This window comes from Oenanthe melanoleuca, chromosome 2, assembly GCF_029582105.1.
Source record: "Oenanthe melanoleuca isolate GR-GAL-2019-014 chromosome 2, OMel1.0, whole genome shotgun sequence".
In the NCBI taxonomy this organism is placed as follows: Eukaryota; Metazoa; Chordata; class Aves; order Passeriformes; family Muscicapidae; genus Oenanthe; species Oenanthe melanoleuca.
The window spans coordinates 142,190,904-142,209,174 of NC_079335.1; the positions used below are offsets into that span (position 1 = coordinate 142,190,904).

Genomic DNA, 18,271 nt, shown 5'->3' on the forward strand with positions numbered 1-18,271 from the left:
TCTCAACAGCCCACCATGATAGTTGCTGAAGAGCCAGGCAGGGAAAAAAGGCTGGAATTTGTGGCACAAACCTGTCTGCTTTCCATCAGACCTTGGTTGAAATTGAAACAAATCTGCCAGGTATTTTAGTTATGACAGGCTGTCCTCACGTGATGACTTTTTAAATGTGATGACATCTAGTCATCTCTCATAACGTTTTACTTCATGTGTCAAAATATTGTTTCATTGAAAATAATGTGTGTTTCAGTTTCATTGCTTTAGCATCATTATTATTCTATGGATATTTCTCCCAAGAGCACTGTGCATGGATCAGTCTCTATTTTATAGTAGCTACTGCCCAGATGTTGGATTGTGTTCTCTCTTACCTCTCTATAGTTATATGTTACATGGAGCAGACAGGATGCTGGCTGAGTTAGTCTGTTGTTTGATCAGTAAAAGTTCATTATTGTATTTTTCTTGTAAGAAGAATCAAAGAAACTTCAGAGGCCAACTGCTGATTCAAGTGTACCTTGCTGGGGACATAAACCTGGAATGGGAAAAAAATGGGAGGAAGCTTCCAGTTTGTTCAACACTGCAATCATGGGTTAGCTTGAATGCTACATAATTAAGTGCTGACATTTATCCCCCAAAATGATTTAAATCCTAGTTTTACAAATGCTTTCAGTCTAAAAAGAGTTTTTCCTTCTTATGTTTGCAGGCCTCGGAGTAGAGGAAAAACTGCAGTGGAGGATGAAGACAGTATGGATGGTTTGGAGGCAGCAGAAACAGAAAACACTGTGGAAACAGGTACTGAGAATATAGCACTGATGCTCTGTGGGTATTGCTTCTCTCTCAAAAATGCATTTAGTTATGTGGGACTTTGGTAGACAAGAAATAGTTACTCCATTTTGTAGTATGAGAAGTGCATTTGGGCAGATTTAAAAGGAGCAAAGTCTATATTCAAACCTATATTAATTTAAAGCTATTGAAGCTAGTATTTTTAAATAGTGTAATGAGAATGTCTTTGTAGTGTAGGTATGTAGAGGTTCTTTTCCTGCTTTTGCAAGGCTGTATCTAACAAAAATAAATGCTCTGAAGTGGCAGCTGCTGTTTTTGGAATACATGCCAAAATACACTACTACTTATTGACCTGTATCTTCAGCTAACTACAACAGATTATATACCAAAGGGATAACTAGGATACCCAAATGCTAATGCTTCCTGCTGCTGCTTAGGGAACAGGATAAATCTCTGTTCTTACTTTGGTAAATATTTGTTATGATGGTACCCAAATGCTTCAGTTACCAGAGGGAGCTCATTGTTCTGGACCAAATACTGTTGAAACAGTTTGTGATTTCTGTTCTGGCAGTTCAGGAGCCTAAAGAGACAAACAGATGAGCCAACACATGAGATAAAGGCCATGGTGAAGAGCTGCCATCTCCTTGCCAGGCACGTGTCTGTAGCCATTTGCCTGTTTTTAACCAGGGACTGAGTGTAGAAGGATGAAACCCACCAAGAACAATGATGCCATGGCCACTTGGTAGAAGCTTGTGAAATAAACCTTGAGAACCTTTATAATGCATTGAGACCTAAGGGTTTATAAATTTAATGAGGTGGTCCTATAGTGTAATAAGAGAAGTGGAAGGAAGCACAGAGACATGAACAGCAGAAGTTGGTGGTCAGGGCAGAAATGGCATGGAAGTGCCATGAGTTAAGAGAGGTGTCCAGTTATTCTCAAAGCTGCTGAGTGGAGGAGGTAAAGTAGTGAAGACCTTAAAGATGAAGTCAAGGATTGGTGCTTAGTTTAGATTTATAGAGGGCCTGAAAAGAGCCATTTTTGCAGCAGCATTTTTATGGGCCATGCAGGAGCGTGGCTGCTGTAGTGAAAGCCACAGAGGAGGAGGATTTGGCTGAAATTCTCCTGAGGATGGGCTTTATGTGTGCTGGTCACTTGCTTCCTACTTGCCAGATGTGGAATGATGCTGAGAAGGCTTTGTGCTTGTGACTCAAGGCTTTGGGGAGTGTCAGGGGTGTGTAGTCACAATTTGGGTTGAATTTAAATGGTAATGGCGTTTGGAGGGAGCCTAGATTAAGGCTTAATACAAAAGTGTTTCATTGTTTTATTCTGCCCATTGTTTTTTTGCCTCTGCAAGTAAAACTGCTGGTAGTAGTGAACTTGGGTGATCTTTTGCTGCTTCCACAAGTAGGTAATTGCTAGTTAATAAGCTAATAAATATGTGAAAAAGTTGGAGCAGGTATTTGTGTGTAGAAAAACAGAGTAGGGTAAAGGAAGACTAGTTCTATTATTACATCATTATTATTATGTTGTGATGATGATGATTAGTATTCCTATCCTAGGTGGTGGAAGCAGTCTTATAAAAGTCAGTGAAGGCGACAGAAAGTGTCCCCCTAAAGACATAAGTTTTATAAATTATAAATATGGTTTAAAAAGAAAAAAAACCAAAAGAAATTCAAATTTAACAATTGGTACACTACTGTGTAGGGAATTCAGTGATAACTGTATTTTTTTTTTTTTTTTTGCTTTTGTCATTTTTAACACAATTCCTCAACAGAAACCTGAGAACACTTTTTTATTCAGAAGAGAGAGAGACATAATTATTTTTAAGGCTCTGGGATTGCATATACATAAGTCTCTTCATTATTTTTCATCCCAACAATCCTGAGTGTCACAGAGGGCTGATACCCATTTCTAAAGGTATGGGTAGTAGGAGCTACACTGCTGGAAATCCCAATGGAACAAGACTCCACCAGGTCTTCTGCTGGAAGTGAGGTACCATCCCTTCAGTGCTGAGCCCAGGATGGATTTACAGACTGTACTTCTCACTGAAAAGATGCCTAGTAAAAATACATAGGTCTGAAATCCCATTTTTGCAGGAGAACCAAAATAGACTTGAAAGAGCATTAGCATGTTGAGCTGTTAGATAGAGACAGAATCACAATTATGGTATTTTAAAAGTTGAGCACCATGTGACTTGATAGAGGTTTAATCATATTCTCTGAAAAGGCTGCTGTCTCTAAAACTTATTCTAAGCACTTACCTGAGTTAGTACAAAAGAGTGGGAGAAGGAATAATCTCAATTTGTTGCTCTGTTTAAAACTCTGTTTTAATGAAAATGAAGGATATTTGTATACTAGTTTATTAATTTCTGCTTCAACTAAAGGGTTTTGTTTTCATTGCTTGCAGAGAGTGGTCTTGCCAGCAATTTTGTGCAGTAGTTGGGAAACCAAAACACAATATAGTAATATTACAAAACTTGAAATGTCTAAAGATCTTAACATGTGATTTGTGACATATTTTGAGTCTTTGTGTTCCTAACTTCTTTTCCATTGTTTGAGTCATATGTTGAGAATAATCAGGAATTCTTTTACTGTGTGAGTTTGGGTTTTTGAGGTTGTTTCTGTTCTGTTCTATTTAATTAAGTTGAATAAAACGAGAGGAGTCCATGTTATTAATCTTTTATTCAGTATAATGAATTTTAGGGAAGGGAGCAATGCAGGAGGGGCAATAACTCCTCTCCCAGGGAGGGAAAAGGATATGCCCCCTACATTCTCACCTAAGATAAATAAATGTTTGGTAGCTGTCAAATCTTTCATGGGGAGAAAAAGCAAGGAGTGTGCAAGTACCAAACATTATTTCCATTTGTAATGTTGACACAAATGATTTAAAAAAAAAAAAAAAAAAAAAAAGCAAATTTTTTTCCCGAAGGGGCTCTTTTGCAATGCTGAGGCACAGTCATTTTAATTGCAGTGCGGGAAACAAGTTCCTGCCCTTCCCAAAATTGTGATCTCACATGTGAAGCGAGGCAGAGTTGGAAGCAGAGCAGGGTAAGCTGTGTGCTGCTCTGATCACTTCAGTATGGCTGCTTCTCCTGCCAACTGCAGCAGTTCCTGAGCCTTGTCCCTTCTCTGCCAAGTACCAAGTTCCCTTTGGTGTAGATGAATTCCTAAGGATGGAAAGAGAGGAGGAGGGATTTGGAATTGGAGAAAGGAAGTTCTGGAATTTGGAAAAAAAGATCTGTTTGGAGCTAAGTAAACTTTTTCCTGAAAAAAGGGTGTTGACAACTACTTTAACTGAATCAATAGATTTTCAGCTTCTTGTCGATCTCAGGACAGACTCCTTTCATTTACTCACCAGCCCTGTCTCTCTTGCTGGTCCTTTGGCTCCTCACTTAATGTCTGCTCTGCTCTTCAGCTTTTACTGGTCTTTCCAGCTGTCTGCTCTTTCATTTTTCGTCACTGTGGTTCCCTCAGTGATGTTCTGGTGTTTCTCTCTCCAGCTGATGTTGTGGTTACTCATCCTTTCCATCATTTTGGCACCACGGCATCGTAGCAAGTTTAAGGATGGCTGGGACCTCTGGAGATGATCTGCTCCACACCCCTGCTCCAGCAGGGTCACCTGGAGCTGGCTGGCCAGACAGCTTTTATCTCCAAGGACTGAGGCTCCACAGCCTGCCCTGGACAACCTATAGCAGTGTTCAGCACCCTCACAGTAAAAAAGGGTATCCTGATGTTCAGAGGGAGCCTCCTTTTTCTTTGTGCCCTAGTGCCTCTGGTCCTGTCAAGACCTTCCAGCTGTCAACACCTTCCACCTTTCTGGTTATCAGTACAATTGTGTTTGCTGCAGAATACTGTGTTCCCCTCTGGATCTTCTTGTGCTGCTCCTCTCCATAAGAAGAGTTTTCTTCTGACAAGCAAGTTTCTAATGGCCAAAAAAAATACAACCAGAAAATTTTGGAAAGCATGTGGCTTTATGCACAGGGATATATGCAAATATAAAACTGCTAATCCAAAGAAAGGAGTAATACACTAAGTAGCTCCTGGTATGCTTTCTGTAGGTTTGGTAGCCTTTTTGCTGCTAATGAAGAGTTGGCTTCTGCTTCTTTTCCTCATCTTCTGTTGGTTTCAGCAAATTTCTGTAGTTGTTATTTTCTTGGCTCTGCATTTAAGTTGAAACTGAATTCTGTGTGTTAATTATCTAATTTTTTTTTTTTTTTTTTTTTTTTTTTTTTTGAGAACACTTGTGAAATATCCTAACTCATTCTAGAGTCTGTAATTCTTCCTATGTCCCATAAAAATGTTGAGATTCAGATCTGGGAGAAATTATTAGTAAATCCATCAGGTATTTATTCTGTTAACTATCTATACCATGTCAACCAACCCTTACAGCAGTGCTTTCTTCCAGACCCTTAACTTCCCATGATGTTCAGAGGCTTCAGAGTTGATAATAGATAAAAGAACATGGATGATTTTATCAACCAGTAGTTCCTTATCTACATTATTGTTTTTAGTAACATTTTTATCAGACCCAGTGACATTGCATGGCCAGTTGATTTCTGGTTGGACTTCACATTAACTTCCTGAAGATGAAGCTTCCTCTGACCTGCCTCAATTGCCTCTGGGCACTGAAGAACCAGAAACAAACACTTCTCAGTGGAGGAAAATTATTCATGTAGAAGTTGCCAGGGAATTTTGGACTAATTCATAATCTCATCAGCTTTGAAGCCTGGAAAGCACTTTGCTAGAGAAAGAAAATTCTGCAATATCCTGATTATTAAAGGAAATACAGGCTTCCTTTGCGATTATATGAATCATACTGAGTAGAGCCTCTCATTGAAGCAAAAGTGAAAAAAAAGTGAAAAACACACCTGAGGGCAAGTCCTGGTGTGGGTGAATCGATGGCAAAAGCTCTTGGCAGTGCAGTGTGTTAATACCAAAATCCAGTTTTAAAATCCAGGCAGATACTTAGACCTCATCATTACCACCCATCCCTTCTAAAGATAATGAAAGGAAGAATTAACACCACTGAGGACTTGCTTTTAGATTAAATTGTGGCAAATACATGCTTAGAAATGCACTTAAATATTTTTAAGGCAACTAATATTCTATGTACTCATTAGAAAAGGAGTAATTTCTTCTTTCTTATGCTGCTGACTCCTACCTGCTCAGCCACTGGAAAAATTAGCAGAACTGAAGCATGTTGTTGTAATTATTATAAGTATCTTATTATTTTTGCTTTATATTCTGGTAATTTGTTTGTAATGAGGAAAGCAAACAAAAGAGGAGGTTAGTTGATATTTGCATTTAAACCATTACAGGCTTACTCAATAATACCATTTATCATCATGCACGCTTAAAATGGGCCATGTAGAAAAATCAGATTTTTTTGCCTTCTGACCAATATCTCTGTCTCAGGTGTTTTGAGAGCTGGTGGAATCTGCTACTTCCAAATGAATTTTAACCTCACTGAATTTTTCATTCTGGAAGTTATTCCTGAAATCCAACTTCTTTTTGGTTTTGCTTATTTATTCAATAGTGGTTTTGCACTTTTGGTATCAAGCTATGCTTTGTTAAACATAATCTATCCAACAGGTTTTTAAAGTTTTCAAAGACCTAGAATTTTCCACTTCTCCATTGCATTAATGTTTAACTCTCCTGCTGTATCATGAGTGATGTGATGGAAGATCTGCATGGCCATTACCAGTCAAATACATGGAGATAGTTGCATGTGCTTTGTGTGCTATAATCTCTTCTCCTCACTGGGAAAAGGGTTGCTCTGTGTGTTTTAGTTCATAGAGTCACAGAAGGGTCTGGGTTGGAAGGAATCTCAGAGATAGTCTCGTTCCATCTCTACTGCCATGAACAGGAACCACTTGCTGATTCTGTAGACCTGTCTTAATTTTTATTACATTAATGCTGTGTTGAAGCTGGCTCTTCAGTTTGGTAAAAGAAATAGAAGAGAAATTCATTGTTGATGAATTAAAATCACAGTACAAACCAGGTTGGTGTTGGAGTCCCACAAACACCTACCTTGGTAGCCCTTTCCTGGTTCAAGTTCAAAGGCAAGTACGTAGTGGGTAAAATGAACTTACTTAGGATAATAAAAGAAGTACTCATTTGCAAGGCATTGAAGAGTGACCAATTAAATTAAATTAAATTAGAAAATTAAGTGACCTTAGTTCAGTAGTAGTTCATGTAAAAGAACATGCAGGGCAAAATTACCATCCTGCTTTTATATAAACAAAAATTACTCTCACATAGCTTTTGCTACTTGAGCAAGTGGTGCTTCAGTTCTTCTGAGAATTGCAGAAGCTTTCATAAGTCAAAGAGAAAAAGAAATTCTAGGAATTACTTGCAAAGGAGTAAGCAGAATAAAGCGTCAGCGAAGGGTTTATTTCTCTTTTTACTGTTGCTTTATAAATCCTTGGCATGTTAAATGCCACGTGCAGTTCTGCTTTCCCTTCTCCAAAAGTATGAGCTGTAATTGGGAAAGTATAGGAAAGGCCAACAAGTATGACAAGAAGTAAGTAATATTATCTGTGTGGGGATCAGTTAAGGTAAAGCTTCAATCTGGAGTGATTTCACTGAGGACGGATGTAATAGGGTCTGAAAGATCATGAGTGGTATGGAGAAAATGGACAGGGCATTGTGATTCTTTTTGTTGTGCAGCACAAAAATTAGGGGACATCAGGTCATGTTCAAGAAGTACAAGGGCAGGTGCATTTGCACTCAGCATCTACAGCAGTTACAGAATTCATTGTTCCTGGATGCTTTGGACATGAATAACTTGACAATAACTTCAAAAAGTCCTAAACAGTTTAGTGGAAAAATAATCAGATGAGTGCTGTTGAATACCACTTCTAGCTTAAGAAGTTCCTCAGTCATGGAGGTTCCATGTTACGGTTATCCATAATATGGTTTCATGTTCTTCAGGTGACCAAAATTACAGTTTAAATGGTCCTGCATTGAGAATCTTGTTTTTATTTTATAACTAATACAAAATTTCCAGTTATTTTTTGTATGAAATGTATTTAACAGTTAAGAGCAGTTAAGAGCTCATTTGAATGACAAGTATCAAAATATACAGTGGAATGTACAGAACAAGAATAACTGCAGGTTTTCTTCTCGTCTCCATCTAACACCTATTGCAGTAAGTAAATAGGGGAATTATAGAATAGTTTGGATTGAAAAGGACCTTAAAGATCATCCAATTCCAACCCCCCTGCCGTGGACAGGGGTCCTTATACTACGTTTCTCAAAGCCCCACCCAACCTGGCCTTGAGCACTTCCAGGGGTGGGGCATCCACAGCTTCTCTGGACAACCTGTGCCAGGGTCTCACCACTCTCATAGGAAGAATTCTTGTAGAACAGTAATTTAAAACGACCCTCTTTCAGATTATTGTTAAAGATTTCTGTGCCTAAGAGATCTCTGCACATGACTTCCTCAGACACTGACAGGAAAGGTGATCTTGCTATCAAATTGTGTCCAGAGCAGTAAGAGAATTGTGAACTCTGAGCAGTGGAAACTTGTTTTGTTTCTAAACTGGGACAGTGAGTGAAACTTGGTAATTATAGTGCTGGATAGTGTCATGGTTTATCCCAGTTGTCTGCTGAGTACCACGCAGGTGTCCACTGGGACAGGGAGGAGAATTGGAAAAAGGTAAAACTCCTGGGTTGAGATTAGAACAGTGGTGAGCCCCTGGCACAGGTTTACCAGAGAAGCAGTGGCTGCCCCATCTCCCTAAATATTCAAGGATGAGTTGGATGGGGCTCTTTGCAACCTGGCTCTGTTGCTGCCCATGGCAGGAGGTTGGAGCTGGATGATCTTTAAGGTCCCTTTCAACTCAGACCATCCTGTGATCTACTGGGCATGGTGTTGCATAGTGTGGAGTTTCCCTCTGGCCAGTTGGGATCAGCTGTCCTGGCCATGCTCTCTCCCACCTCCTTTTTTGCATCTGTTTGCTAGCAGAGCATGGGAGTCCTTGCTTTTGAGTAAGCACTGTTTAGCAATAACTAAAACATCAGTGTTTTACCAAAATTAAATCTCATCTGAAATCTGAAACACAGCACTGTACCCAGTACTAAAATGAAAATTAACTATGCTTGCCAAAAGCAGGACAGGTAGGCATTTTTAATTCATAGTTTGCATTCCTTTTTTAAGGTTTCTTTTCATACTGTTGCTACACTGGCGTTGTTCTTATGTCTCAAAAGTACTGGAGCAATTTGGTGTTGTTTGTAGTTCTGCAGACCCCTGTGGGGCTCTGTAAAGCACCTGGTCCCATTGGCTGTTTCCTGACACAGCACTACCCTTCTTGTGCAAAAATAGCTGTGTCTGCCTTCAAAAGCTCCTTACTCCCTCTCACAGAACATCTTGGTAGGCAACAGTTGTGACCTCTGGGATGCCCCTCCTGTGTTTGGTGATCTTGGAATTTTCCAAACTGCAGTGCTTTCTGTTCTTAGTGAAAGTTTTGGAAGCTCATAATGTGTGCTTCATTGTCTGCCTAATCAGTAGGTCTGACAATAAAGTGGTTAAACAGTCAGCCTGCTGCATCTAAATACTAATTTAGTAGTAGAATATTAATTTTATGTTTATGACAGCTCTTTGGGTTTTGTTTGGGTATTTTTAAGTGTCCCTTTGTAATGAATATTATAATACTTTAAAGATTTTTTTTCTAGTAGAACTAATACGATATTTTTAGGTTTTGACTTGACAGGTAATTTCTGAGTATTTAAAAGAAAACCTTTTGGATATGCTGTCTGTCCTTTGCTTGATTGCCACAGCAGAGTCCACACATACATCCCCTTATTCTGCTTTATTTTTACCCAAATAGCTTGTAGAATAGGGCCTTGTGATTGCCAGAAAACAGAAAATAATTGTTTGTAACAAAAGAACATTTTAGATCTTAAATTGATGTTGCTCCATAACATCCCAAAAGAAAGCTGTGATCGTGTAATAAAATCCCAGCCATCCCCAAACTCCTGCTTTCCACAAACCCTGCCACAGGTGGGTTACAAAAAACAGGGATTCCCTGGTGAGTCTGTGTGTCTCACATGGGGAGAGGTTTCCAAGGGGTCTGGAGATAGAGCAGGAAAACAGGAAATTATCAACACAATTACTACTCAGTGTTGTAAATCTCTACATAGGACATGTAAATAAGGAGACCAGCTACTGGTAGGAAGGTGGGTAGTCTAAATAATCAACTGGGGGTGCTGTGTTCTGTTTGTTATTTTCTTTTGAGTGTTCTTTGCATTCTGCTCTGTAAGGGGGAATAAAAATAATAAGAGAAAAAATCTTTGATCCTCTGTAAAGTGTTTTTTCTCCTCATTTGAAAAAGTCCAAATTACAACTTGAATAATGTAAAAGCTAAGTATTGTCTTTTCACCACTGTATATGTGTTACTGAAAGAAATGTGATGGAAGTGTTAATTAAAAGAGAAAATTAATATACATGCTGTAAATCTTACCAGTCCCAGTGACTTCCGTGCATATCTGTCCCCTGTCAGTGTTAACCAATTTAAATTTTTCCATCTTACTTCATATTTCCATCCTTGGAGATGCTCAAAAACCATCTGAGCAGCTGGCTCTGGTGGTCCTGCTTGAGCAAGGGCTTAGACAAGGTGGCTCTGGGCTGCCTTCCAACCTCAACCAGATGTGATTCTGTGAGTTACCCAAGTTGTAAAGTGTGTGTGGAAGTCTTAAGCCTTTTGATGGTCCATATGGACAGGAACTTTAGTCCTTGTACTTTTGGGGAATTTAATAAGAAAAAATGCTTTTCTATCTTTAGCAGCCGGGTGAGAAGGAACTATGAATATAATTGTATTCAAATAATAAAAAAAATTAAGTGCAGTGGTTCCTAGTATTTTCCTAAAGTTTTCATCAAGGATAATGGCATTAAAAATAACCTAGAGACACTAGGGAATTGTACAGTTAGGGTTTTTAAATCTCATTCTCCCTGCTAACTCACTGTACATAGGCAAGACCTTCATTGTGCCAGCAACAATCATGAAAAGAGGATGCAAAATAAAGCTTTGTATGTCAATCTGCAAATGAGCTTCCCATTTATTAATCATCCATGGATCTTCATTCCAAGTAGTTTCAAAGTAGAATGCCATAACCAAATCTGATGATGTTCATTAAACATCCTGTGCCAGGTGCTTCCACAAACATCTCTTAGGTGTATCTGAGGTGTCCCCTTGCCAGGCCAGTGCTGGGATCCATCTCCTAGGAATTTGACTGATGAAATGCAGTGCTTAGTCTTCTTCAGGAAAACTTTCACAAAGTTTTTTTCACAAGTAACACTACTTTCATGCTGTTTAGTGAGCACTGTGTTTTCAGAGTTCCAACAGCATATTGAGGCACAGTTTGCTTTATTGCAGAGACAGCAACTGAGATGTTGTTTGTCTCATTTAGTATAATTTGGGTCCCTCCTTCTCTGGAGAAGCAAACAGCAGGGGGGAAATGCACCATAAGGATGTAAGCTCATATAGTTGTCATGTGTAGTGAAACAATCTGTGTCTTCTCACACAGTCCAGAGTTCCTGGGAGTGAGCGTGAGTGTCCCTGAACTTCGCCTTCCCAGTATGCCCAGCAGTGGTAATGAGATGCAAGCTGGCAGAGAATAAATGGCTTTTTTCCTTCACTTGATTGAAAGTTTCAGCAGGCACACAATAAAGACAGAGTTCCTTTTGCACAGTTTAACTAGGTTAAAGAAAGTGGCCAAGATGGATCAGAGCAAGGCTGGGGTTTCCGGTGGTCTTCCTGAAACACTCCAGGCGTGGCTGTCCCAGGCTGGTTTGGGTTTTGTTCTGAGTGCTTTGGCGTCTGCCTGGCTTCTAGGTGTTTATCTTTTGCTCTCTTCATTGAGGTTGCATTTAGAAATTTGGGAGTTACTGGCACAAGATTGTCCTTTGGATCCAGCATACTTGGAAACGCACCGAAGACCCTTGTGAATGGCTCCGCTGGACACTGCCTGTTTCAGGAATCTTCATCCAGGAAACATCCAGGGATGTTTGTTCAGATGTGCCAAAAGCTGAGGGTGTGGGGTTTGGGTTTATTTTGTTTTGTTTTCTGTACACAGACATTTACTATTGCAGGGGATGTATTCCCAAGAGGATATTTATTTAGTGTCAAATCATCATCCAGCAAGTTTTTTCAGAATAGGTTGGTGAAAGCAGTTTAAAACAAGCCATTTGGATTTTGGACAGATAGTTACTTTTGGATGTTTCAGATGTCCAAAAAGCATTTCATATGTATGCTACTGAGTAGTTTAACTGAAATAGGAGTAGCAGTTTCAATTTACACCAGCTCAGATAAATACTTGGAACACCCAGTCATGAACAGGAATTTTGTTTTCCCCTTAATGTTGTGTTTCACTTCAGTATGGTTTAGAGGTGTTCAGTGAGGATTTAAAATTTTATATATTGTCTTCCTAAATGAGTTCAGTTTAGGTTAAAGAAAAATCTTACTTCAATCTCTGTGCATGAAACAAGACAGATTTCCCATTTTCCTTGTGCTGTGGCAGGCATATGATTTCAGTATTTCAGTATTTCAGACCAAGCTGCACAGTTATGTTCTGAGAATTTTCCTCTCTCTTCTTGGTTTTATTTAGAAGATTAAAGCTTGTAGCAGGCTTTTCATGCGTGCCCACCCATGTTGCAGATTCTTCTGCCCTTTCATATCTCCACTTGTCATTTCTCCTTTGCAATATTTAATTATATTTTGACATGTTGCACATTAATTTTTTAAATTATGTGAGTGTATCTTCTGCTGCAGTTTTCTAAATAATCTGCTCCTTTACTCTAACTGAACTTCTTTGCAAGAGCTGTATATACTGGCCTCTGAGCTCAAACCCACGTTCACTGGGAATTTTGAAGGGAGTCTTCCTCTGGCACTGCTGTGAGACAGATCTAGAAGCCATGGACACAGGCAGGATGAAGCACTTGTATCTAAGCTGGATATGCCAGAGCACATCTGTCAGAGTCCTCTGCTTTTTATGATGCTTGGGTTTCAAAATCAAAGTACAGGGGAGTGTAGAAACACCAAATTCTGTTGCTGTACAGCCTTGAACCTTGTTCTTGTGCATTCTGATGCACTTGGAACAGCACTTTGCCATGTCCTTCTGACAAATCCCTGACTCATTCCAAGCAAAGAGGGAAATGAATGGGAAGAGAATTTAAAGTTGCACAGACAGTGGCAATTTCACATTTTGTGTTTCAGAGCAAAACCAAACTTTCTAGTCAAATCTAGCATTGTCAGCTGTAGATGTATATATTTTTCTGTCTAACAACTCAGATAATGTGAAAGCATGCTAAAAAATTGGTTATGTTCATTCAGTTCAGAATGAAGTTTCAGCTGGCATAAACCATGTCCTTCATTCCTTCGCCTCCTCAACCCTGTGCCAGCATAGTTAGTGTAACCAGGAATTTGTGCAGGGAATTGAACAAAGTTAAAGGTAATAGGGAAGGAAAAAAGGTTTGATATGCCCCAGATTAGCATGTTCAGAGTGATGTTTGCTGAGGGTTGACACAGCAGGTGCATGAGAGATGTGGGGAGAATGGAAATATCTAAAATTCCAGCCTGGTATGAAGTTTGTCACTGAAGAGCTGTCCCTTTGCCCTGTTCCTCATTGCTATTTTAACAGCTTTAGTTCACAATGGTATTTTGTGTTATGGAAATAATGTTGTAAGCATCCAGTTTCATGTTTTAGTTAGATGTGGTGACTTCTTATGCTTTTAATTTATTGCATGGCAGAAGATATTTATGTGGGCTAACCTGTCTATAAATAAAAGGAATGTTTGCAGCACAAGGGAAAGCTTCCAGATGCAGATAAAACATTAATTTTTTTTTTTTTTTCATATTTTCCCCAGAAGTCAAAGAGCAGTCAGCAGAAGAGGATGCCCAGACAGAAGTGGAGAGCACCAAGCAGCTAACACCAGTCCTTCAGCACTCCGTGTCCGAGGAGTCTGTGAGCTCCACCGCCTCCGTGGGGGTGGAAGCCAAAACCAGGTGAGAGAGAGCGAGGAGGAGGCGGCTGCTGAGTCAGGGCAGGGCTGGGGCTGGGATTGGGGTTCTGGGGTGCAGAGTGCTCGGGGCACAGGGCTGGGACTTGCTGCTGCTGCAGCTTTGAAGTGCCTGGCACTGGTGCCTTAATTGGCGTACGGGGAGATCAAGGTGAGGAGCGCGTTCCGTGAGTGCTGTCCTCACACTGCTCTGGGAAACCCTTCAGTTACAGCATGTTAGCTGGGTAAATTAAAGGAGGCATAAGTGATAGCAGATAAAATGTGATTACTGAAGCTTTCCTGCTGTGTAGGAAATGGTGTATTAGCAAATTTATAGAAAGTTCTTTTTTTTGATGTTTCAGCTTGTATGAGTGCATTTTCAGGAACAAAGTAAACTAAATCTCTTGTCGTATCTATTGTGCTCTTCCTTGTTTTGGAATTTATAACAGAGAAAATAATGTTTGTGTTTTTTTAACTTTTTATTAATACAAATTAGCCTAAAAGCAGTGAAAGTAATAATTATGTTATAGGAGGGAAACTAGAACACGCTGTCTGTGTTCGCTGTTGAAATGGTGTCAGGCAATTCTAGCAGAGCTTCTCTGGTGAATCTCTGATAACAGTTTCTAACCCAGTAGCAGGTCTCTCCTGCTGCAGAAGGTGCTATTACCAGCTACCAGACAGTTACAGGTGTAATTATATTTTGACAGACTTGGAGAGAACTATCGTAATCATGTTTCTTTCTCCTAATCCAACATAGAGCATATTTTCCATGCACAAAAAATTACTTAATCTACTTGATGCATACATAATTTTCATGTTTTACATGCTCACAAACTTCTTAGATTGAGAGCTACTTTCCTTCTTACAGAAAATTCAGTTAAATAGTTCTTATGCGTATACCTGAGTGAAATACGTAAAAATTTCTGTTCTTGATGGAATTTTCCAAGGCTGAGATTAAATTGCACTAAATATGTAGAGCAACTTGAACTGAGCAGCTGCTTTGCTTCATTGTTTGACCCTGGTTTGGATCATTTGCAAAAATTTTAGTGCTGTTTCATCTGCTCTCTGTTCTTCTCAAGGTTACTTTTTTGCTGTTATCATGAATACTTGATTACAGCACTTTCTGTAGCCATAGACTTGTTTCTTACAAGCTAGTCAACTGAAACAAGCTAGTCAACTGAAACAAGCTAGTCTTCTGAAAAAACTTTGGCCTGGTTCTGAGCCAGCCCTTATTTGCCCTCAACTTACTCTTCCTTCCAACTGAAAGTGTTGACTTTGATCAGTCAGGATGGAATGGCTATTATGTGCTCATGGCTTTGACTGATCAAAGCATTAAAAAGCTGAATACTATTAATTTTTAATTACAGTAATAGTGATCAGACTCTGACATTCTGGAAAGAAATGTATTGCGGAGATCTGAAACTGTTAATTGGGAATCAGGATTTCTCTGACCCCAGGTAATTTTGATTTCAGACTTAAATGCACAATGGAGGTTAGTTGCAGAAGTCATTCATGTCCTAACAGGGGAAAAACCCCATAAGACAGGGTTTCTGTGGAAGTGAGTCTTGAAAAAGCCTCATCTGATCTGTAACTTTAGATTGTTTGTGTCATTGTCTGCGCCATTGACATTGTGTCGCGCAGGGGTTGGAGGACTGGATTCTGGGGGCTTGACTGTTTTCTTAGGAGAAGATACAGTGTGTGAAATAACAGACACTGCTGATGGTTGTGTAATGATTGGAGGAAATGTATCAAGATTTAGGATAAAGTGTGACTCCACTGTGCCTTAACACTGTAACTTGGGGGGAAGTAGTTCTAAAGCTGATTTCCAAATAATTCATACTCATCAGCTTCATCTCTTTCTTGGTAAGCTTTTCTGTTTTATAATGTAAGTAACTTCCACTTTCTAATAAAATGGAAGGGTTTGTATATTTAAAAATAGCTTTAGGTATGTGAGACATAGGAGAATTATGAGAATATATGATTAACAGACAGAGCAGAAGTTGCCTAGAAGACAGAAAAGAATCCAAGCCTCCATGAGAAGTAGGTATAGGTGTAGGTGGAGCTACTTTCGCATTGCTTTTTTCAGAGTTTAGACAATTTTGTGTTTCTGTCTTTGGTAGTGAAGGTAAAGGAATTAAAGAAGCACAGGACATAAAATAAAGTCTTTTCCATGAAAAAATTAAATAATTTTCTACTGAAAAACAATGATTTTAACATAGTTGGACATGTCAAAACTAGGATGGAGATTTCAGTAGCTGAGAGATCAGCCTGAGCTTGGCTTGTGTGGTGTTTTTCTCTGGAACCTTCCTGAGACTGTGGCTAAATAAAAACATTCAAGAGAAGAGTGAGAGAGCTGGTAAATATTGGAGCCTTCCTGAGGTGGGGTATGGGAAACTACTGGCAGCAAGTGGGACTGGGGCATGGAATTAAATAACAGATTTGGGATTAGCGCTAAGAAAGCAATGTGTTAAAACCCCATTAGAATAAAGAGAGTCTGAGCCATACTGGGGGAGGGAAGCTGAAAGGAGATGAGGCGTGTGCTTGAAAGGAGTGAGTGAATTATTGACCACATGTGGGGAGGGGCAATAACATCAAGCAGAGATAAACTCCCAAGCCTGGCAGTGGCAGGAGTAACACTGCCAGCTCCTATATATCACGAGCGTCATGGGTTTTGGAGCCTTTTCCTTTTGGTTGTTGTCTTTTTTTCTTTTTATAAGCCTTGTGAGAAGCTTCTGTCAGCCTGGGACTTATGGCTGAGTGGAATCCAGCTTCTTCCAAAGGAATCTGCTGCCTTGGTTAGTGCTGCCTGCAGAGAGCAGGGGAAGTGCAGCCCTTGGGGGAGGCAGGGAGCCAGGAGCCGGCTGCGACTCAGAGCAGAGCCCACTTCCACCTTCTCCTCTGTTTCCCACATTGGCAACCCCGGGCATTAAAAGCTGACGAGAATGGCCTAGAAACACAATTTCATACAAGAACAAAACACCTTTTGATTCATTTTACTTTCTGTCTGCTCTCGGAGACTGTGAATCGCGTTAATTGCATGTTTTTGGTGCTTTTGCCATAATCATGAAGACAGAACATTCTTAAATAAGTAGAAGCTGAGGTTTTCACACAGTTCTTTTTGATTTTGGTACTTTGGCCCGCTTAAATATCTGCTCTTGTGAGATTGTTGCTAAAACTACAAAGAAAGCCCCCAAAAACTGGCAAGACACCTTCCTGCTTTCTTGCTTCACTTGTAATTGGACAAAGCACGTAATTTTCATTCCAGACCAATTGCGCCATTCCCTGTTATTTTGTTGCTGCTGCTGCTAAGATGAAATCTGGAGTGTAAGGATGGAGAGCTTCGGTGCTTTATTCTGTCAAAAGAAGCAGTTGGTGAACATCTGTAGATTGTGTGAACAATGAAAATAGTGAAAAAGTAGCAGTGATCTTCTTTATCTCTGTTTGGTTTTTTTTTTAATAATCTTGAAGCACATTACAAAATTTGTAACACTCAGAGCAACAGTGGAAAAAGAAATTGTGGAGGGGCAGAAAGTAGACGGTCTGGACAGAATAATGCTGCAGTGATGGAAGGAAAAGCTAGATCTCTAGGCAGGAGGAAGTTAGCTAAAAGATTTAATACTAAAATATGTTTAAAAATTTATTGTAAAGTTGTAATGTCAAGCACATGTTTTGAGGAGATACCAGTATTAAGATTAGTTTTGAAACTGATTATTTCTTTTCATGAACATGTACTGTGATACAGTTTGTAGTTTTGTGTGAATGTTTTTCTCCAGGAATTGTTTCTGCAGAGAATGGACGTTACGCACGACACAAGGCATTTGAAGTCATTGCAGAGTTTTACCTTTACATTTCCAGCTCTAGATCCATATAAGCATTTATGGGATATTCCTCTGAAGCCAGTGATTTACATCTGGAATGGGGACATAGCATTCCTTTGTCTTCCAAAGTGAAGTACTACTTCAGCATTATATTAATGACCAGTCTAACCCAGAGTGAAATTACTGATTTGGCTAGCAGGGCATAATTAAAGACTAAGACCACACACTGAAAAATGAGAAAAAAGTTAAATATTTACTGGTTTTCCATCCTGTTTGTTCATGCATTATTAGGGAAATGGTCTCAAGAAGAATTCTGTGACGAATCATTGTTAAAGCAGCTTTGCCTTGGCTTTATAGGGCAGGAAGGGACCTTTGGAATTCATCTAGTTCACCCCCTTTTCCAAGGCAGTTATCTACAGCTGTCATTCCTGACACAAGCTTACATAAACTGCTCTTAAATCTTCCAGTAATAAAAACTCCATATCTTCCCTAAACAGTCCCTTCCAGTCTCTTCTTTGTTTTTACTGTTGGAACCAGTTTCCTCACATCTAACCCACACTCTCTTCATTCTGGGTTTATTCCATTACTACTCGTACCATCTGCCAAGGATAATGGAGGACAGCTTTGTGCAAAAGTCTCTCATTTATTTCCCCAGCATGCTTTACCTCGTAACAGAAAT

At 39.5% G+C, this 18,271-nt stretch overlaps 1 protein-coding gene across 15 annotated transcripts in view; it reads left to right on the plus strand.

Annotated features, from left to right (window-relative positions):
- Positions 1–18,271, plus strand: part of KMT2C (lysine methyltransferase 2C) — a 188,627-nt gene that overhangs the window by 46,125 nt on the left and 124,231 nt on the right. For all 15 annotated transcript variants that reach the window (XM_056485255.1, XM_056485264.1, XM_056485259.1 and 12 more), the window contains 2 exons: positions 698–786; positions 13,643–13,781. In XM_056485255.1, coding sequence (XP_056341230.1) covers positions 698–786; positions 13,643–13,781 — 228 coding nt within the window. The remainder of the gene's footprint in view (positions 1–697; positions 787–13,642; positions 13,782–18,271) is intronic.